Here is a 23,009-nt window from a genome sequence, read left to right as displayed (position 1 = left end):
AGGGTTGGGGGATTGACTCTGACTCAAGAACTCATGCATATGCATATCCATGATGACCTAAAGCAGATCTTGAGTGAATCTGTCAACGTACATAATTTTGTATCTCTCTTTAGAAATATGGTTATATTTAGCTAGGGAACTCCCTGTCCCATTTGCTTACAAATCTATGTAAGATATTAGTAAACTGATGACAAGCAGCATGAAGAGGTGCTTCATACAAGCAGCAAACAACCCAGAAGGGTCTTAGGAGCAATGACTTTGGAGTATGTGTGTCTGCCTCTCATTGGTGGCCACAGAGACCCTGGACGGTGCTTTCTCGGGCCTTCTTTTCTGCACTAGTAGAATCACAGTGTCTAGGGTAAGTAGGAGTGGATTTGGGATTTAGCTGCTTTACCAGCCAGAGTGGGTAGAGGATAAAGGCAAGGGTGCTATAGAATTGCTGTGGTTCCCTTCTCCTATGAGATCTTTGTTTAGGCACTGATAATGGGGAGGAAGAATCTACAACTGGCTGTGAGTGAACCATAGAGGCAGGTGTGAGGCAGACATTTGATTTTAGCCAGGCACTTTGTAGTTCTGATTGGCTGTTCAACAGTCCTGCCAGGGCCACCAGCGGCTTCCTGGGTTTGGGCTATCTCTCACTTCCCTGCTTCTCTTTCTTTTCTAGGTCTCAGCTTTCCCCCTCTCTCAGGAAGCCTGCCTTTAGGTGCCGGTGCAGTCTGGACTTTTGCTTCCTAAGTATTCCTCCTTGTGATCCTGTATTTCAGTTTATATTAATCAGCAATGGCTATCTGGCTTATATGAGTGCCCTTTGAGAGTAGGCACCTGTCTTACTTAGGGGTTCTATTGTGATTAAAAAAAAAAAAAGTGACCAAAAACAACTTGAGGAAGAAAGAGTTTGTTTCGGCTTCCACTTCCACATCACAGTTCATCACTGAAGGACGCCAGGACAGGAACTCAATCAAGGTAGGAACCTGGAAGCAGGAACTGAAGCACATGCCAGGGAGAAGTGCTCCTTACCGGCTTGGTGCTCATGGCTTTCTCAGTCTGCTTTATTACACACCCAAGATTACCCCCACCCAGGGTGACACAACTCACAGAGCTGAGCCCACCCACATTAATATTATTTTTTCTTAATTTTCTTAATCCCCACACCAGGTTGCCCACAGGTCAGTCTGGTAGGAGTATTTTCTTTTTTTAAACTGAGATTTCCTCTTCTCAAATGACTGTAGCCTGTGTCAAATAGAGGTAAAAACTAGCCCGCAGAGTATCTTACCTGCTTATGCCCCATTTCTCTCCATGCCCAGCCACGGCCTGAATTTATAAGTGCTTTTCCAGATCGCAGAAATATCAGCACTTACTACGGATTGCTACCACTGTATTAGAGGCCCAATCTGTTGACAGCTGTCTTCTGTGTGTGTAGGGTGGGAGTGGGCAGCATGTAACTTACTCTTGTGGGAATAAGTCAGCTACAACTTATTTAATGCAATAATTTAGGACTTCTTTTTCCTTCTCAGTCCCATCTCCAGTCCCAAGCCTAGGCTACCTACCAAGTTAGGGTAGTGTGTGGTTTAACTAGGAGCTGACTGGAGGGCCACAGCTCCCGTTCCTCCCACCGCTCCGTGTTAGAGAAACCCTGGACTCACAACGCGTCCAAGGCCTCCTTTTATTAAACAAAGAGACTGTCAGCGCGCTGCGCCCAGGTGGCAGAAATTCGGGGCGCTGGAGCAATCTGATTAGGGAAGAGGAGGTTTTAGGGAAAAGGGGGTGTGACAGCAGTCTGCAGGGTGAAAGTTGGTGGCCTGGGAGCCGCAAGCTTTCTGGACCCCTGGGGTGTGTCTGCCGAGGGCTTGCCCACCGGTGGCGCGCGCGTGGGTGGGATCGCTGGGGAGGGTCGGCGTCGGTCCGCCCTCCCCTTTCGGCTGGCTCCTGGCGGAGCCGGGTGCAGGTGTGGGAGGGCGCCGGGGCCGCGGGGCTGCGAGGAGCGGCCGCGGGCGGCAGGAGGCAGCGTCGGCCCGGGCGGCGCGAGGCAGCGCGCGGTGATGTCAGTGGCGGCCCGGCTGGCAGCGGCCGGCACTTCCTGTATAAAGGCGGGCGGGCCGGGCTGCGACTCCCGCGAGCCGGGGCAGGGCTGTGGGAGGCAGGCGGCGGCGGCCGAACGGTGGCAGGGCTGTCACCGTCGCGAGCCCGGCTCCTGGCGCTTTCCCCGGCCGTCCCTTCCGTCTCCCCGGGATCCCGGCGGCGTTGACATCTGCGGAGCGGAGAGCTGGATGTACGCGCGCGCGCGCGCGGGAACGGAAGAATGGCAGTGCTTAAACTCTGCGACCAGGTAGGGGCGCGGGGAGCCGGAGAAGGGGGCGCGGCGGGCGCCGAGCGAGCGGAGCGCGCCCCGCGGCTGTTTACGCGCAGCCTTTTTTGAGCGTGCACGGCCTGCCGCGGGGCTCGGCTCCCGCGCAGTCTCCGCCCTGGGCCGTCGCAAGTGCGCGTTCGCGGCCGGAGAGGGTCGGCGGGATGCGGGAGTGGCCGCCGGGCGCGGGGAACGCGGGGAACGCGGGGAACGGGGGGAACGTGGCTCGCAGCCGCACCGGGAGAAGGGGGAGCCTCGGGCTGCGTCGTGCACTCGGGAGCAGTCAGCCTGGGGGTGCTTGCGAGGGGGAAGGCTGCCCGCGGGCTCCGGAGGAGGAAGGTGGACGGCGGGAGAGAGGATCGCAGCCCCGCTGCCCCGGACCTCTCCCGCGCTAGGCAAGAGGCTGGCTCGGATCCTCGCGCCCGTGCAATAGGCTGTCTTCATCGGTTGGATAGGACACCCCGACTTCCTCTTTACTTGCCCAGGGGCTGGGTGTGGGATTGGGGGTGCTGAGAGAAGCAAGCTCTCGGCCCAGGTCTCCGGAATGGGAGATGGAGTCAGGTCCCGGGCTGAGCTCGCAGGCGCTGGTGCCTATCAGCTTTGTTGCTTTTCTGGCCGAGACATCACGCCCGGCAGCCCTGGAGTTGGGCTTGAAGCAATGGGATTATTTATTGAATCCGATTGACAGTCTTTGCTACACACGCCTGTATATTGACACTCACGGAAGCCCAACTAAATTGCGTGCAAAACAAAACCAAACCAAACCCCCTTCACAGTTCTTTACATGAAAAACGGGGAAACGTCCCGGTTTATTCATCCACACTGAAATGAACATCGTTTTGAGGGCCTGTTAAGCAGAGAGGCAATCTTGACTTTCATACACGGTGTCAAACAGGCCGATCCCCTCTATTTATTACCTCAAACTTCTTAATAGGATGCATCTGGTGCCTTGCTAGTTAGAATTCTAGCCAGAATGTTCTGCAACTTAAATGCAACCTTTGCGGTAGTGAGCCACAGTGGTCTGTTTTGCCCCTTTAGATGAAATTTACTTCAGCTTGCTTTCCTTAAGTATTTACAGCCCTTCCCCCTTCCTTCCCCTCCCCGCCTTGGTTCAGAAGTCACCGAGTTAAAAAACTCTGTTAAATTTAGCAGGGAGAGCAGCTGTTAATTGTGTGAACCTGCCCCCTCCTCGTTGGCTACTGAGCATTTAAAGTGCTTGTAAATTGATATTAGGATTTTCTCTACCCTTTGTTCCCAATTTTTGCCAACTGTTAGCCATCTGCTTATTTTTAAGTCTTATGTTGTATTTGTGTCCAGAGTCCTGTCAACGTTGATGGTACACATTCCCCTACTTTGTTAATTCCCAAGTCTGCAGGGGTACAACGTGGTTCTAGTAGGCATTGTTATGTTAGACATATGAAAGAATTTCTGGGTAGAATTTTACTTAGGAAGATGGCAATCATTTCTCCTGAGTTCCTTATTTTCTAAGTAAAACAGCTGACTGGAAAAAGCAAGAGTCTTCCTCAAGATCCGTGGCTGGTGGCGTCCACCTCCCAGGCTGCTCTCCTAACTTTAGGCAGATGTGTTGAGGTATAGGGTAGGAGAAGGTACCTCAGCCCTGGTGAAGAGTATATACCACAGGGCTCTGCAGCACCGGAAGTTCCTCTCCAGCTCCTCAGAGCAAGCTTTTCAAAGATGGTTGGTTGTCTTTGGACATCTTTCTAAATACACCTTCTTTGTTCCCTCAGTAAACTCCACTTGCCATGGGGAGAATGAGCTAAAACCTTTCGTTTGACTCCATCTCCTGACATGTAGAAAGAGCCAAGGAGTTCAGTGATCCAGGAACACCTCAAAACCACCAGTCTATTTGGGGACAAAGCCAGAGAAAGATGGGGTGTGGTGGTGGAAGGGTGGGGTGGGGTGCAGTGGTGAGCAAAGATGGTTTCTGTGTTTCTTTAGGTCCAGGAAGTGTGTTCTTCTTGCCTTATATAGTCTTACTTTTTGCTTGAATCTTACTTCTTAGAAGTTGGCTCTTAACCTCAGCTACTCATGCTAACAACCTGTGGATTAAACCCCTCCTAGAAGAGCTTTGCCCCATCACTGTGGGTGGGGAGCCACCTGCATGGAATCCTTGCTTCAGTTTGAGGTGGAGCAGCTTGCTCTCTCCCCAGGGATGCTGTAACCAGCCCACCAGCCTTCTCTGGTCTGTTCAATGTCCTGTTTGGAAGGCCAATCTTGATTTTTGGCTACAGCTCTTTGATTTTTGGTTTGAGGACACATTCCGGCTGCTGATAACTTGGATGTAGCTGAAGGGAGAGGTTATCATCAATGACTTTTTCTGTCCAACTGACACTGAGGGTTGGACCTGGCTGGGTGGCCGTGGTCATCACTTTGACAGCTAATTCTGCAGTGACCTCTGAGTCCAGCAAGAGAAGGGTTATGATTTTTTTTCTAACTTGTTTTGGGAAAATTAAAAAGTAAGGGGGAAGGGAGTGGCTGCTGTGGTTTTCAGCCCTCTACCGTGAAAAGGAACTGGGAGCTTGTGCTCCGAACAGGCCTGACACTTAGCACTTCTGCATTTGTCTGTCTGTCCTCTTGTTATTCTGTTTTTCTTTCTGGAAGTATGTCGGGGACCATTTTTGTTTGCCCAGGACTGAGTGGTTTCCCAGGTGTGTGATGGTAAAGCTGGGACAGTTCCTAGCAACTGGAGGAATTAATTGGTTGGTTGCCTTCTGCAACATTGCTATTTACCCATGTAATTAATATAGTAAGATAACCATTTCCTCATAGGTGGACATTAAGACATTTGTTGACATCTTGGGAGAACTGAGATAGTCATAAGGCGGAAGAAGGTTTCATCATCACATGCAAACGCGGTGTGTTTAGCTTATAATAAATAGTCATGCAGCCTTTTGCAATTGGACTTTAGAGTTGAACTTTTGAGTTTTTAGGGTGCCTTCCTTCCGAATAGAGGCAAAGTACCGTAGAGATTATTAGTGTACTGCCATATTAGTCTGGCTCTTACCTTTTCAAAGTTACACAGTCAGATTTGCGGGGTCCTTGTCTAGCCTTTGAATGGTCTACTCCTGATGTGAGTTTGCTAACGACAGCAGAACAGCTCCATTTCTCTCCAAGAGTCTGGTAGACAAACAGCTTTGGCAGTTGGCCCTTTTGGAGCTTCCCGCCTGGAGGCCTTATGGTTTAGTATCTCTTCGCCAAGTGCTAGCTCACACTCCAGTCACCCACCTCCTTGCCAAAGGCACTGTCTGGCAGCTGTGGCAGTGACCAGATAATAAAAATCCTGAAGCTCTGAAAGCAGGATTTCTGGTCACAGTGTGATGCCTTTGGATTTTTTTTTATTTTTTTTATTTATTTTTTATTTAAACAATCAAGCTGTCCTGTATTTTCAGCTACGCTCTCTGTGCTGGATTGCAAGCCAACAGTGTGTATGCTGCAGGAGTGAAGGAGAAAAAGGACAGATTTAACTTGGAGATTCTGTTCTGGTTAGACATATCAACCCATGGCATGGTTTGGGGAGTGTACTTGACGGCTGGCATTTCATGGCCTGTACATCATGCTGGCTTACAGTGATGCTCAGTCCTTGCAGTGAATCACCTCTCTTAATCCTCAGAGTCACACTAGTAGGGGGCGGGCCCTCCTACTTTATAGCTGAGGAAACAGGAGCAGGGAGGCTAATGTCTTGTGCAGGTCACACACCCAGAGAGCAGTCGAATACAGTGTCCTCCCGTGGCAGCCTGATTGCACGGGTGGGGCTCTTTCACAAGGTTATACTTTTCATAGTTGAAAAGGCAGCCACAGGTAGAGAGCTCATGTCTCTTCTCTTAGTTATGGGGAAACTCTGGCAAGGAAGTGTTGACTACACCCTGCGCATGAGGTCAGACCCACCTTTTTCAGAGTGAGGACCTGCTGTGAGGCCTCTGCACCTGCTGGCCTCTACCTGGCTTGTCTCCTTAACAGTGAATGATGTATCGGTAGCGTGGTAACTCTTTCCTCTATTATTTATTTATTTATTTTTGCATGGCATGGGAGCCTGTAACCATCTTCAGTGTTGGGCTGCCTTAGGAAACCAGAAAGCCAGACAAGCAAATTCAGAGGAGTTTTAATCGTGGAGATAACTCCTGGTGGCATCTTGATATGCCCCCATTAAAGCTTCTGGTTAGCCAGGTACAGACTTTACACGTCCTGTGTGATGATATCGGTATCTTGAATTATGCTGATAACTGTTTTCCATACCAATGACTTTTCTAAGTAAAGTTAAGCCTCTCTTAAATACCTCTCTATCTGCTCCAGGGTAAATGAAAGTCCAGCCCTGACTAGATGGAGCCTTCTCTTTTAAAAGAACACTTTAGCTTTCACTTTTGTTATCCTAAATAGAGAGTAAACATAAACTTGAAAAGATGGGGGGTGGTGGTGGGGGTGGTGTGTGTGTGTGTGTGGGTGGTGGTGGTGGGGATGGTAGTGCACACCTTTAATCCCAGCACTTGGGAGGCAGAGGCAGACAGATTTCTGAGTTCGAGACCAGCCTGGCCTACAGAGTAAGTTTCAGGACAGCCAAGGCTACACAGAGAAACCCTGTCTCGAAAAAACAAAACAAAACAAACAAAAAAGAAAAGACACAGTTCTTATACAAGATCCAGGACCAAGACATCTTCAAAAAGGTTTATATTTCAGCAAGATAAATATGATTTATCAACATACATGTACAGTGTAATATTAAATTACTTTAAAAATTTATATTTAGTATACTTTTTTTACATTTAATAATTTTTAGTTTTTTGTTTCTTTGTGTGTGTGAGTTTGTGAGTTGTTGTCTGAATATGTGGAGGTCAGGGAACTATGGGTATCTATTCTTTCCTTCCACCATGGGGTTTAGAGGATCACACTTAAGTCATTAGGCTTGGTGGCAAGCACTTTTTACCCCTGAGCCATCTAGCCAGCCCTGCATAAATTCTTGTAACCCAGACATCTGATAATGCTGTGCTTTTCAAAGTTCTTTCAGGTAAGACACTCAGAGTGGCAGTGGAATGGCCCAGGTAAAGCCTCATGTAAGGCTGATGATTTTTTTTTTTTTGAGTTAGATCCCAGGAACCCATGTAAAGATGATGGATGGCACCAACTCCGTAGAGCTTTCCTCCGCTCTCCACATGTTCCTCATGGTGCACATACACATGTCCCCCCCCCCAATAAAACAGTAAGAACCTGATATATAACACCTTTTTCCAAACCTCCAGAGAAAATTCCATATTGAAGGTAATATCTTAAACAATGGGGCAATCCTTCCAGGATTGCCTGTTGGGTAAGACACTTGCCACCAAGCCTGAAGACCTGAGTTCAGTCCCTGGGACCCACGTGGTAGAAAGAGAACTGACTCCTTGCAAGTTGTCTTCTGACCTCCACATAGATACCGTGGCTCATGTGCATCTTCCCTCTCTCAAGAAATGAATAAAGTGTAGTTAGAAAGAATCTTTTACAGTAGTGCTGCTATAGCTATTTTAAGGATTATTGATACTTAGTATTTTGGAAAGTCTCTTTGTATATGAAAACCCCTGGTGACCGGTTCAGTATTTTGTCCTATTTTCCTTTGTGATCCCATCATGCCCTCAAATATCTTAAAATGCTCATAGATGATTGGGAGCTATAGAGACTTTGGTGATGATGTCACTTTTGTCTAATCTAGGGCCCTTTGAGAACAATGAGGGTGCTGTTAAATGTTGTTGGGAAGGGACAGTCCAGGGACGTCTGTAAACATAATCACATGTAGACTCCTCTTGCCTCTGTTTGCTCACCTGAGTTTTGACGGTGACACTGAACTGGTTTGGCTCATCTGAGTTAGGGCTACACTGGAGCCTGCTGGCCATGTGCAAGCCCAGGGTTAGATCATGGCTTTTACTTCACACATTGGCTCTGAGCAGGTGATGGTGGGTTGCATCTGACAGAGGCATTCTGAGTCTTATTGTCAAAAATCGGGGAGGGTGTGATGACCTAATCTGTGTTGTTGTGGACCCAAGTCAAGGGGAATTGTGTACATTGTGTGTCAGACTTATCTGTGGGTTCTAGGTTCCTCTTTGTCAAATGAAGATGTGGGCTGGATATCTTGGCAGTCCTGAACTCTGCCTTGTTCCTCCTGTGACTCAGTTCTTATAATGGGGTTTGCTTTATAGTGTCTCCTGTGCACGATGCTAGGATGTGTGTGTTTTTGCACATGAGATGTTATTTGGTTATCCAGGCAACAAGGTTAAATGGTTGCAGGTTCCTGAACAGGTTTTTTATTCAATGTCAGAGATTTAAAAACTGATTATTATTCCTCCCCTGCTTTGGTTTATAGATAATTTAGGATTGCCTATTTTATAGGCTGTTTCTTTTATTAGTATAATAGCTTGTCTCTGGATTTCAGAGATTGAGAGCAGATAGTTTTTCTGATCATTGTTCATGTTTGTGAAGAGTTGATAACCTGTAAGATTGGAATGAATGATTCATGAATCTACCTCCAAATTGTGACAGTCATAATTTAAAGGATGCTTTCTAGCTGCACATGTCTGTAATCCCAATACTCAAGAGGTGGAGGCAGGAAGATCAGGAGTTCAGGTTGATCATTGGTTATTCTTGGCTACATAGTGAGTTCAAGGCTAACTTGAGTTACGTAAAGACCTGTCTCACAAAACAAAACAAAACAAAGCAAAACAAAACAAAACAAAACAAAAAACTCCTTTCACTTGCCTCCCCTCTTTGAACTAGAAAATCACTGGACCTGTCTCTATTTCTCAGCAAGCCTTGAGCATCCTGCTGTAACTCCCTAGGCATCTTTAATACTGGAACACCATTTTGCTTCAAGGAAGTTTCCAGAGCTCTTCATAAAAATAATTAGATCTGCAGAGACACCGGTGTTGCCCTGACGTGGAAACTTAGTAGCAGTTCTAACTTGTCTCTGAAAGTTTCAGGATTAAATTGCTTTAGTTTTACTTTGATTGATTTAAAAAGATAGCATCAGATTGGAAATAAATTCTTGGATTCCACTTATTATGGGTCTCAAGTAGTTACTGGCTTCAAACAGTCCCTGGCATTGGCCTTTCTTGCCTATACAGTTTCCGGCTCTCTCTTGTAAGGGAGCCATTTTAACCTTTCTCAAGCCTGATAAACACACTTTTGAGACTTACTGAAGGGACATGGGTGTTTTCCTTAAGAAGGTCTTCTGGGATCTCCAGGAGCCTGATGTAGACCCGAGGCTACTCTTAGTGTCGTTCTTAGAGAATTCTCTTGAATTGGTTTCAGGTAAGAGAAGCATTCTCCCCAGACCCTGGGTCTCTTGTGAGCTGGGCCAGCAGAGCGCTTCTCACAGGTGCTGTTTGGGTAACTCCCTTGGTTCTCCCAGGTAGAATCCTTTTTCTTAGATTCCATAGTTGCAGCTAGGCCTGGCAAGTCTTACTTCTCAACTGTCAGATGGGGATTGGGTGCAGCTAGCAGGGTGATGACAGACGTGTCAATGACTAGGCTCTTCTGAAGAGATGGGTCCTTGCTGGGGGAGGAGACTGGCTTTGGGATCTGATACAGGGAAGATGAAGAGAAAGACTGGAAAGCAACAAACAATATGCTGTAAAGATGGGATGCCTGGCAGAAATTCAGCTCCCTTGGGGCCAGTCACCCAGTAACTGAAACAGTGGACCAAAGCTGCCGACACCTGCAGCCAAGGAGGAGCAAGATGGTTTACTAAGCTTGAACCTGGGAAGGAAAATATGATTTTTCCGTATTCCTTTAAATCACCTTCATTCCTTTAAACTTTTACATTTTGGGATATTTTAGTACACATTGTATAATAGTACCGTTGAGTGTTTGCTTCTGCTTTTCACTCGAATCATCTTTGTAGCTATCACCTGTAGCTATCTTCCACTGGTCTCACCCCATCTGACCTCGGTTGCTGCTCTCTGCTCACAATAGAGCAATCAGGATGGTAGGTCAGGTAGTTCTCCCCACTCAGAAACCTCTGGTCCCACACAGAGTGGAAGCTAAGGCCATGCGATGCTTTCTTCAAAGCATAATAGTGGATAAGAGAGGTACGATGAGTTAGTTAGAAATGTACAGAAGACTGGAGATGAGAAGGAAGACTTTATATGATTTAATCCCAATAGCATGTCCATGTGAGAACCCAGAGATTAAGGAATTTACTTGGGGCTTATGAATCTGGGAGTTGCAGTGGGATGGGCTTGACCCTAGGCTATACGTTTTTCATCCTTATGGCCCCTGAAACAGGGGCACTATCACAGGAGACTTTTTCTTCATTAGTACTCAGCATCTAGTTGTAGGATTAATATGGTGCGTGTCTTGAGCATAGAAGACCCTCATCGTCGGGTTGGAGTGATGGCTCAGTGGTTAAGAGCACTGACTGCTCTTCTGAAGGTCCTGAGTTCAAATCTTAGCAACTGCATGGTGGGCTTATAGCCATCTGTAATGCGGATCTGATGCCCTATTCTGGTGTGTCTGAAGATAGCTACAGTGTACTTAGATACAATAATAAATAAATCTTTGGGCTGGAGCGAGCCGGGCAGACAGGAGTGAGCAGGGCAGACTGGAGCGAGCAGAGGTCCTGAGTTCAATTCCCAGCAACCACATGATGGCTCACAACCATCTATAAAAGTACAGTGTGCTCATATACATAAAATAAATAAATAAATCTTAAAAAAAAAAGACCCTCATCAAATGTTGGTAGGATATATGTGACATCAAAACAGCTGTCAAGCCAACTGGAGGTTTAGGCTACATATGGGATACTAACTGGGGATAACAGGAGTTCAGGCATAGAGCCATTGGGGAAGGCTTTGGGGAGCCACAGAAGGTCTGGCTGATGCTTAGAGAGGGAATGCTTCAGGCACCAATTGGAGGCGAGTGACAAGTGCTCTACTTCTCAGGTGAGGGGCTGGAGGAGGATGAGCTTATTGAAATGCAGAGTTCTTGTTGGATAGGAAGAATAGAAGTAAGGAGATAACTGCTCAGTGCCTAAACTAACTAGGAGAGGGGCTGGTATATTAATGAAGGCATCTCACTAGTTCTTCTGATCAACACTTTGTGTCCTCTCCTGGGTACTTGGAGAAGTGGGTCTGAGACCTTGCAAAGCTCATTGTAATTGGTACCTGCCTCGTTCCTTCAAGTAAATTGATATGACAGTTGCCATGAGACCTGCTGGTGTCTTCTGGATCCACGATTCTTCCTGCTCTGATGGAACGGGGCACATTTCCTGGCAGTGGTTTGTGGACAAATGTGTCTCCAGGAATAGCAAGGACTTCAAAGTGAGAACTTGGGTGGTTTTGATGGCACAGGACACAGGTGAAGTAATGTTGTAGGTCTGAGATGGTCTGTTTTTAACTTGATAATTTTATTTTAAAGTAAAACATTAAAATATTCAGGCTATGAAAACCCTATAGGATTGACCCTGTTTTACAGAGAATATCGGTTGCAGAAGGAAGAAGTGCCAAGTAAACATAGGCATGTAGATTAAAGAGATTTAACACTCACCAAACCAATCAGGGAGACTCGAATTCTGATTTAAACAAACAGAAATAGATCTTTATAAAATAAGTTGGTGAAAATTGAACGTTGATTGGATAGTTGATGGTTAGTGTGAGTGTGATATTGCAACTATTTTGAAGACGAGAACCCTCTGGCAAATTGAGAAACAAAGCCACAAACTCTCATCTGCCAAGGCGTACCTACCAGTTTAAGCCACAGTACTTCTGGAAGCAATTTCTTCAACCCCCCATGCCCCCTTCTTCCTGTTCCGCTTGCTTCCAAAGCTGTTCCCTCTCACCTGACAGCTTGTCTTCAGAAAAGTTCTCAGTGTCTTTGATTGATTGCCAAAAAGTCACAGTCTGGGCAGGGTGTGGCCTTGTACCCCAGTGCTTGGGGAATAGAGACAGATTCACCTCTGAGTTTGGGGCCATCTTGCTCTACATAGTGAGTGCCAGGTCTGCCAGGTCAGCCAGGTCAGCCAGTGCTATATAGTGAGACCTTGTCTCAAAAAAACCCAAAAACCGAAACCAAAAAACACCCAAAAAACCAAAAGTCCACGCTGTTGCTAGGTTTGCTATTTAATGAACCGCAGGTCTAAGGCAGGCAGTCGTGAGGACCATAGTTATTGGCTTAGCTTTGTCCCTTTCATAACTCATGTGACATTTGAGCTGCTGACTTAGAATCTGTCCCTCCTTCCCTTTCTACCTCTCCCTCCCTCCTCCTCTCTCTTTTGCCACAGTCTCTTTGTGTAATCCTGACTGTTCTGGAGTTTGCTGTGTAGTCCCAGGCTGGCCTCGAACTCGCAGAGATCTTCCCTCCTCTGATTCCTGAGTGATGGGATCAAAGGCATGTAATGCCATGCCTGGAACTGTAACCCCCTTCTCTTTTGACAAGGCCTCATGTAGCTCAGGCTAGCCTTGAACTTGCCGTATCTCCGAGGAGGATCTTAAACTTCTGGGTATCTCTACCTCCAGGGCTGGGATTGCAGGCTTGTACCACTATGCCTGGTTTCTAGGCATCAAATCCAAGGCTTGGAGCTAGGGAAGCAGGTAAACCAAGTGGGCTGCACCCCCAGCCAAGAATTGGCTATTCCTAAGAGGAGATGGATTCGGCTTGTCTCTGTTTGAAAGTTCAGTTCAGGTATTTGGGGAGGAATTTAGGTATTAGAGCTGACCAAAGTTACCTTGCGTAAAGTAGCCTTTAAAGTGGGTTTTTGTTGAAGTTGTAGGGCTCTATAAAGATAGAGCAGCGAGAAGCTACAAGGTCAGTGTAACTGACCCGTGTCCTCACAGTGAGTGGAACTGGTTCTTGTTTTCAATGGTTTTAGGCTTTAGGCACATCAAAATACTGTCATTTATTTCTGCACATGTGATAGCCTTCTTAACAGAGTCTGGATTCAAGGATATCAAAGGCCAACAGCTAGGACGTGGCCACTGCAGTTTTAGTAGACAGTGCGGTCACTGGCAATGGAGATTTTGGGCACTGTGGGGCTTCTAGGCACTTATTTCTTGAGAGCTGAGATGAGCGCAGACAGCATTTAGTTGCTAATGTTAGGGATCAGTTTTGTTGAGTCTGTTCTTTAGTAAAAGGTCTTCTATCAGCTTCCCAGGTACTGAACTCTTACACACTTTAGATACGGCATCTGGTTTGAACAGTGTTCATAGGGACTGTATGGAGAACACTGAAGTTGACGGTTGGAAATCTGAGCCGTACACACAGCTTTGCTCTTAATGCCTGTCTTACTCTTTCTATGACACAACTTTCCTTGACTGTAAAATGGGTACGGTTATATATGCTTAATGGGGAGCCTGTGACAGTTCAGCAGGAAATATTTGAACACCCCAAGTGGATGTTTGTTGCTGCTCTGGAAGCAGTCCCTGAATCCAAAGTTCCTAAAATCCTCATTGTCAAATTAAGCAGATAAGTATTTTAGAGTCAACTCCAGCTCTCTCAGAATAGGTTTTAGTGATTTTTTTTTTTTAAAATTTACAACCTTAATCTTGTTTTATTTCTCTCGAATTTCAAAAATTGTGGTACACAGCTATTTGATTTTTGTATGGAATTTCTTTATTGAGTACCCTACATATTGGGCCCTACAATTTTAAAAACGTGCTTTCTTTTGTTTTGATCTTGTCTTGGCAATTGGCTTAGTTTATTTAAGTTATAGAGTTGACATTTAGGCAGGTCCACTAGGGTAAGCAAGTGTGGAAAAGATTGGGGGTTTGCAGATGTTCTTGTTTTAAGCTGTCAAAAAGATCTTTGAAAAAGACAAGGATGCTACTTCGTCTTCACAGGGTAAAACTGTCTTTTTGAGGAAGTGTGTAAAAACCAAACTGTTTGCTAGAACAGTCATCGTAAAGAAGCCATCATGAAAAGTGTTATCATGACAGACTGTCCTGAAACTTAGGTGTAGAATTTCAGGCCTTGCATGGATATTTCCTGGGGTAAAAGGAAACCATAAACACAGGCTGGGGTTGGGGCTCAGTGCTAGAATGCAGGCCTGGTATTCATGAGGACTGGGCTCAATCCATAGTCGTATGGGGGTGTGTGGTCAGAGGAAAGCATTATAAAACAACAACAGAAAACCCCAAACCCCAATCTATGAGGGTTTCTGAAGAAAACTGTTTAAAAATATCAGATGGAGGATGGAAAGGATACATTGTAAAATGTCATTTTAATTTAACTCTGGGTTTTTTTTTTCTTTTTTTTCTTTTAGAGTAACAGGACATTGCTTAAAAGAGGATGTAGGCCAAACATAATTGGATACATATGTGTGTTTTAATTTAAAACATACTTGATTCACCAGTAGAAATTTAGGACAAAATGTAGCAAGGTAATAGAAAAAATGAAGACCAGAGCAAAACAGCAACAGCAGCAAAAACAGAACAAAGAAAGAAAAAATGGGGGAGGGGAAGAGAGCTAGGAGGAGAAATACTTTTTAAAAAAAATGGATGAAGTAAGTGTGGTTGTGAACATCTATAGTTTCAATACTTGAGACTATAAGGGAAAGAGGACCAGGAGTTCAAGGCCCGTCTCAGCTGCGTAAGTTTAAGGCTAGCATGGACTAAGTGAGAAAAAAGAGGAGACAGAAGAAAAAGAGACAGAGTAAAGGATCAGATAGGGACAGACAGGAGGTGGACTTTGTGGGTTTGCGCCAGGTGGGGCTAGGTAGGCAGTGATGTTCTTAAACTTCCTGCTACACCGATCGTCCAGCCATTGTGCTCCAGCTGCACCGACGCTCCCTAGGGCATGACTCTGACAGAGGAGGTTGTTAGTTAAGCCAAGTTGTAACCAGAGGCTGCAGCTTAGACGGCTCATGAGTTCTGTGGTCCAGCAGTAGGTCTTGAGGATGGATGTGGTAACTGACAGAGAGAAATGCTTTTGCATAGCCGGAAGGAAGTCTTGGGGCTCCTGTACCCAGGAATGGGTTCCTGTGATACCTCTGTTTTTAAGCATCCTCCTCTATGCTGGTGAGCTAAGTGTAAAGTCATTTTTCTTTTCATTTATTTATTATATGTAAGTACATTGTAGCTGTCTTCACACACTCCAGAAGAGGGCATCAGATTTTGTTACAGATGGTTGTGAACCACCATGTGGTTGCTGGGATTTGAACTCAGAACCTCCAGAAGAAGGAGGCAGTGCTCTTAAGCACTGAACCATCTCTCCAGCTCATATGTAAAGTCATTTTTAAAACCTACAGAGCTACCTTTCCAGAGACTAAATTGACTGTGACACCCTTGCCAGAAATTTTTACTTCCCTGGGTCTCAGTTTTCCCTTGGATGACATCAACAGGAAAGTGCCCTGTATTATTAAATATTGATTATGATATCAATAGCTGATACCATGATCCAAGGTCACTGAACGGCCAACAAGGGACAGACAGCATGTCCTGTCTCACACAAAGGTCCATTTAGAGAAGACCATTCTTGATCCTTTCTGATGGGTAGGACTTTGGGGCTTATAGGAACAGGTTGACTCTAGTTGAACTCTGTGGCTCTAACGTAGATAGGCCACTCTGGAGCAAGTACTATGGGTGAGGACTGTGAGTTGCTGATGGGGTCGAAGCACCCATGGGATTTGCTGTCCCAAGGTCAACCTTATAGGAAGCCTGGAGTTGCCACTACGTTAGCTGGGCTCACGAAGCACCTGTGGAGCTAGTGACGCCCCAGGTCTCAGCAAATGACTCTGTCCACTGGCACTAAGTAAGATACGTGTGTGATAAGGACTGTTCTGTAGCAAACCTCCATGGTGCCTGCCTGAGCCCTTCCCTGTGGGGGGTACCAGGTAATGTCAGCCGATGTTGCATAATGAAGAGGAGTCTATTTTGCTATAGCCTTGTGCTGTAGAAGCTAGGGATAACATGGAGCACATATTAGCTGTGGTGTGGGGGCAGATGCCTTTCCAGGCTGCTGTATCTTTAACACTGGCTTTGTGCCTACTCTCAGATTAGTTAAGAGACCAGACCTAGGACATTCGTCTCAGGGGTACAGAGGAGGAGGAAACAGCTCTTGGAGCACAAAGTACTATCCTACTGTAGGAGCAGGGTAGGGCACGAAAGGATGGGGTACTGTTTTCTGCAATGGCTGTCCTCTTTGCAGCAGTGACCAGGGTCCATTTGTGACCAGGGTCCAGATGTGACCAAGGCCGTTGGGTCTCTGCTGACTTTGGCTTCAAAGACCCTCCCTGAACACCAGCCACTGTCACATAGAACAGTCAGTGGATTTGGATTTTTTTTTTTCTTTTAAGAACAAAAGGTTCCCAAAATTCTTCAGCCACCAGTGAAACGATTAGACAGAATAAGAACTTCTCTAGGAGGGGGTGGGGAGAAATGCAGTTGTTGGTTTACGTGGGCACACAGGGGCTTTAGCCATCTACAACTCTGAGGGTTAGTAGACTTCTCTTCACTGGCTGAATCCAGTCAACTACCTGCGTCTAGGAGCTAAGAATAATCTTTATGTTACTAAATAGTTGAAAAGGACAAAAAGAATTGTATTTTACCACACTCAGAATTTTAATAAAATTTAGATTTTGGTGTCCATAATTAGAATGTGTTGGAGCATATCCTCCCCGGTCCGTTTGCATTGTTGGTGGCACAGTGAAGTGACAACAGTGGAGCTGGGGAGTTGCAACAGAGATTGTATGGCCAGCAAGGGTGAAAAGATTTACTATGCAGCCCTTGCAAAGAGAGCTTTTGGGGCTCGAGTGTCACCTCAGAGCAGGTTCAGGACCACTATTCAGAAGTCAGGTGTTACGCCCCTTACCTGGACTGCACTTCGCTGTGGGTTTAAGTAGATTGGTTGTGATGAGAATTGTTGCTTTTCTGGGAGAAAGTAGACTCTTAGTTACCTTTGCCAGATGCACTTTTTCTCTAAGAAATCCTCTTTTTAACAGTCATTTCTTCACACGCCGGCTTTTTCTCCCTGTAGGAACTTGGTAGAGAAGGGTCATGTGTTTATAGTTTAAACCACTTGCCTTTTAAACTGCATGTTTAGACTGTTGATGTGGACCCAGAAAAACTTAATATGTACTTTAATGCACTCAAAGAGTCCAGTTGGAGAGGCACTCCTATGTTTGAGAGAAAAATAGAATCTGATTATTTTCTACTTCCTCTTTTTTTTTTTTTTTTTAAAATACTGTTTTTAGTTTGAGTAGAGTCTAGATCTGGAAATGACTTTAACTTTATAGAAAGCTAACTTTGAGCAGATCTTTTGAATGCAAGTCAGCTATTAAAAAATAAAAACATTGTGCTGTCAATTTATTTATATTTTTCACTATTTTAGAATGTTCTTGCAGTGGACATTTCTGTGTGCGTGTGTACCTTTGTGAGTCCCTGTCCAGTGTGTATTTATTTCATCATAATTATAAGGAGAATATGGCTCACATTACTCCTGTGCTTTGAGTCACCTGCCTAGGGGGCAAGTTGGAGTGCAGTTGGCCTGGGCAGAAGTTGGGTACTCTGAGTTGGTTAGTGGGGGCATGGGTCATCTGACATTGTTCAGCTTCTCTTTATTCATGACATAAAGTATTAAAGGCCAATGATATTTATTTATGAGAAGATTGATAGGTGAATTGATGGGGTGGTTCACTTGAGAAAAAAGACCTCTGGGGATTCCTGACACTTCCTGAAGAACATCCCAAATGTTGAGGTGCTGGAGGGGGCACAGGAAGTGAGTACTCCAGTCACTGCTTGTCATAGGGAAAACTGAGGCCAGTGCTTGTTATTGAGCTTGCAGATTCTTGGTGGAGGGAGGACTCTTGCTTCTGGCTGGATCTGAGGTGCAATTTCATTTGCCTGTCCTGTTCTTAAAAACACCACTTAAGCAATCACGTGTCATTTTGACAGCTATATTTAGGACACAGCCTGAAACACTAAACACTCTGAGAAAGAAAACTCAAGATGGACACCTGCATAATTACTATTTAGGTCTAGATTCATATCATCTGCATTATCCAGATTAGAATATATCAGTTGCTCCTCGGCTGGCCTTGAGGGAGCCCATTGGATGCAGGGTCAGAGCTCTTGCTTTATGTTCCTCTTTGGGTGCAGAGGATGGTAGTCAAAGGACTGGAACTCATCCCTAAAACACTGGCTTTCCCAGGCCCTTACTGTCCAAGTGCTTAGACAGCATGCTTGCTTTCTTGTGTAGAGTTGTGTTTGGAGCTTGGGATGGGCTCTCTCAAGGGGAGGCATATGCTCGATTAAACTTCTGTTAGCTAAATAACCTTTGTAAAAGGGTCAGCAGTAGTACTGCCATTCTGCAGGGAAGAGTATGGAATTCAAAACATCATTGTTTGTGTGGCAGAGGGGAGGACAGGTGTGTGTCATTGTGCCTGTCTGTGTGTGTGTCTGTCTGTGTGGGTGGGTATTAGGATGGTTGGATTTTTTCCTTCCACTATGTGGGTCCCAGTGGTTGAGGTCAGATTGGCAGGCTTGGTGGCAAGTGCTCTTACTTCCTCATCCACCTTATTGGCCTGGGGAGGGAATTCTTTGGTTTTTGTTTTTTTGTTGTTTTTTTGTTTTGTTTTTTGTTTTTGTTTTTGTTTTTGTTTTTTTTCTGAGATGTTTTCTCTGTGTAGCCCTGGCTGTCCTGGAACTCACGCTATAGAACAGGCTGGCCTTGAACTCAGAAATCCGCCTGCCTCTGCCTCCCAAGCAGTGGGATTAAAGGCATTTGCCACCACCGCCCAGCGGGGAGGGAATTCTTTATTGGTAATTTCTTAAATATGTAGAGAACTTGTAGCTGTACCCTTAGTGTGTCGTGATATTAATAGTTCTGAAAATGCCTCCCCTCACTCCAGCAGTCAGTGGTCAAGCAGTAGTGTTAAAACAATCTTACCAGCCTGGGAAATTCTATTTTGTTCATTACTTTCTGTGTTCTGAGGATTTTGTTTTATCTGTGTTTATGTTTGAATGTGCTCGTATGTGTGTAGATGTGTGACAATATTTGTTTATGCACAGACACCAGAAGCTGAAGTTGGGTCTTCCTCAATTGTGGTGTCTCTACCTTATTTACTTATTTACTTACTTATGTGCAGTTTGTGTGCAGGATGCATGTGTGTGGGCACGCATGTTACAGGGCATGTGTGTGGACACCTATGTTACAGGGCATGTGTGCGGGCACCCATGTTACAGGGCATGTGTGTGGGCACGCATGTTGCAGTGTATGTGTACAGGGCAGAGGATAACTTTGTGGAGTTCATTTCTCCTTCCATCTTTACTTGGCTCCAGGAATCCAGCTCAGGTTGCCAGCTTTGTGCAGCAAAGGTCTTTTATTATTTGTATTTCCTGAGGTAGTCTCCTCTCTATGAAGCTATGGCTGGCCTGGAGCTTACTATGTAAATCAGGCTGGCATTGAACTCACAAGAAGTCTTACCTCTGACCCCCATGTGCTGGTATTAAAAGCCTGTGCCCACCATATGTAGCTTGACCTTATTTTTTAAAGACAGGGTTTCCCATTAAATCTTGAAGACTATTGCTTGACTAGCCTAATGGCCAGCCAGTAAGCCCCACAGAGCCTTCTGTCTCCCTGCCCCACCCAGCACTGAAGTTACAGGTGTGCTCTGAAGTGCTGGGCCTTTTAGGTAGATGTGAGGGACCTGTCTTTTGGTCTCATGCTTGCCCAGCAAGCATGTTTTGGACTGAGTCACCTTCCCAGTCCTTCTGAGGATTTCATACAGGCTTTCTTGGAGGCATCTTTTAAAAGACCTGCACAGGACATCATGGTCAGTGGGAGCTCTGAGTTTAAAGCTTTTACCTCAGTTGGTCTCTAAAGAGGCTGTCCTGGGTAGACTGAGGAGGCAAGCCAAGAACATCTCAGTGGAGCATTTTCACCTCCATCGGCAACCTCTGCCAGATTTTTATAAACTGTGTATCCCCTGAAAGTCTTTTTAGTTGGGTCTCTAAAGATTTTCATCATAAAGTTAGAAAGATACAAAGGATGTAATTTTTGACACAATGTAAATATTGTTTTTTTAAAGTGAAAACATTGTATCATTGTTTAAATTGTATGGAGTGGAATTTAAACACTATTGTGGTTTGATGTGCCTGTCAGTAGTCCAAATTTTATAGTGTTTCTTTTTTCCCTTGAGTTTTTTTTTCAAATGTAGTGCTTGTGTGTGTGTGTGTGTGTGTGTGTGTGTGTGTGTGTGTGTGTGTGTGTGAAGGACAGTCTGGAACCTGTCATCTTTCTGTGCTAGCTCCCTGGGTGCTGGGATTAGAAGCATGAACCACAATGCTGGATGTGATGCATTTTGTAAAATAATTTAAAAAATTAGATTATAATTGCATCATGTTGTTCTTCCTTTTCCTTCCTCCAAATCCTCCTAGGTACCTGCTCTTGCTCCTGCTGTGATGCAGGTAAACTGATTATTCTATGATAAATTTTAGTATTATGTTTGCAATGATTGTTAGCAACATATCAATGCATATCTTAAAAATTGGGTTAAATACTCATAGAGCATGCAAAGTAAGATATTCTTATTTAGAATATATTTCATGAAGGGTGAGGTGTAGTTCTCTCTTGGATCCAGGAGGAGAAGGAAGATGCTCAAGAGGGAAGTGGAAGGGCAGTTGTATTTGGAAGGAATGCACACGGGAGCCCGAGGAGTCAAAACATTATTCCTACAGAACAGTCTATGCCTACAAACTTCCCACAAAGCTTTCCTGTACTCCAAGGAAACTCAGCACAAGAATGCTGGAAGAACTGAGGTTAATTTGGGGGTGGTCTTCATTCCCTCATTCCCTGGATTTCCACCAGGTGGCCATGTGTGGTCACCATGTGTGAATGATAGACACATAATTCTCACAGGAAATGTAGTTGACTTTTGAAAATCTGTGTTGCACTTGTGTGCCGTGCAAGTGTGTATTGAAACTTTAACATGTGAAGGTAAAGTTGGGAGAAAATATCAAAGCTCTTGACACCTTTAAATCAACTAACTCAAATGTACTCTTCACAATCTTTTTGTAGTACAGTTCCAGAGAGTAATGATTAAAAGTCAGCTTTGTGTGTGTGAGTTGGGGGAAGGGTTCTCTTCGACATTTGAACCTTTATTTGGGTCTGGTGGAGACTCCTCCTCAGATTTAATTGACTGTGGTCTTCATGGCTCTTTCTCATGTTCCACTCTGTGTGAGTGGTTGGCTAATGGCAGGAGATCAGCAGGAGTGTTTTAGTCAGTGTTCTATTGCTGTGAAGAGACATCATGACTGTAGAAACTCTTATAAAGGAAAACGTTTAACTGGGGGCTGGCTTACAGGTGTAGAGGTGCGTTATCATCATGGCATGAAACATGGCAGCACACAGGCAGATGTGCTGGAGAGGTACCCAAGAGCTCTATACCTGGATCAGCAGGCAGCCGGAAGAAAGAGTGACACTGGGCCTGGCTTGAGCTTCTGAAACCTCAAAGACTACCCCCCAGGGACACAGTTCTTCCAGCAAGGCTAACCCTGTTCCAGCAAGGCCACAACTCCAATAATACTACCCACTATGAGTCTACAGGAGCCATTTTTATTCAAATCACCACAAATGGATGATTATAAATGTGATCAAAGACCAAGATATTTGAAAGCTTAGTTTGCATATTGAAACATCCAGGTCTTGCTTTCATAATGGAACACTTGTAAAACATTTGCTTGAGGGAGTACCTCTGATGGTTACTTTGGTTGGTTTCTTGGTTTCTTAATTAACCAGTCTCCTGATATACTAGATTGAAGATAGACTATGCGGCTGGTTACCTTGTAATAAGTGGAGTAGAGTACCTGTTTATGAGATTCAAATGATGTATGTTTGCTTGTGGATATTGAATAGACTTGTCTGGCATTTCTGTGAAGAGTTGATCAGCATGAAGAATGAATTTTCTGGATAGTGGTGGCACATGCCTTTAATCGCAGCACTCTGGAGGCAGGGGCAGGTAGAATTCTGAGTTTGAGGCCAGCCTGGTCTACAGAGCAAGTTCCAGGACAGCCAGGACTTCACAGAGAATCCTTGTCTAAAAACAACATAACAAGAAGGATTTTCAAAGATAACACTGATGTCTGATGACTAGTGCTGGCTGGTTTCTCCCGCTCATCTATAGACCAAACAGAAACACACATTTCTCTGCCAAGGACTCTGTGATGCCACAGGCAGGCCCAACAACATAGCATATGTATATATATGCTATATATGTATATATATATATATATATATATATATACATATATATATATATATGGGCTATCTCCTTTTCTGCTTGTAGGCACATTAACATCTTTGACAATGTAACTTATTTTTAAAGTGGGAGGATATATACTATTATTTTATTTGTATTTATTTGTATTTATTTTTTTTGTAACATTTAAAATTCTTTTTAAAAATAGATTTGAGAGCTTAATAGTGAAGGGTACATACAACTCTTGCAGAGGATCTGAGTTCAATTCCCAGCACCCCAGCAGGTAGCTCACAACAAGCTTCAGGGGATCCAACAGTTCTGGCCTCCATGGGCATACATGTGTGTACACGCACGCACGCACGCACAAATGCATGCACGCACATGAGCAGAAGGTACAGAGTGCTTCCATGAAGTCTCTACTCCTCCTCCAGCCTCCTCCTCCTCTCTCTCGGCATCTTCCATCAGCACATTTATTCACCAGTGACAGATGCCAATGCA

The 23,009-nt window shown here is 45.0% G+C and overlaps 1 protein-coding gene across 9 annotated transcripts in view; it reads left to right on the top strand.

Moving 5' to 3' along the window:
• The first annotated feature begins 1,944 nt into the window (after positions 1-1,944).
• Ankrd44 (ankyrin repeat domain 44) overlaps positions 1,945-23,009 on the top strand; it is a 290,453-nt gene continuing 269,388 nt past the window's right edge. For 6 of the 9 annotated variants that reach the window (XM_031367511.1, XM_031367509.1, XM_031367508.1 and 3 more), the window contains exon 1: positions 1,946-2,326. In XM_031367511.1, the coding sequence (XP_031223371.1) occupies positions 2,300-2,326 (27 nt within the window). In that variant the 5' untranslated portion in view covers positions 1,946-2,299. Of the gene's footprint in view, positions 2,327-23,009 lie in introns of all 9 variants that reach the window. The other 3 variants (XM_031367503.1, XM_031367505.1, XM_031367512.1) reach the window with 2 other exon arrangements.

Source organism: Mastomys coucha, unplaced genomic scaffold (assembly GCF_008632895.1).
Source record: "Mastomys coucha isolate ucsf_1 unplaced genomic scaffold, UCSF_Mcou_1 pScaffold14, whole genome shotgun sequence".
NCBI classification, from domain to species: Eukaryota; Metazoa; Chordata; class Mammalia; order Rodentia; family Muridae; genus Mastomys; species Mastomys coucha.
The sequence above is the reverse complement of the archived record's forward strand: the minus strand, read 5'-3'. Positions and strand labels throughout refer to the sequence as shown.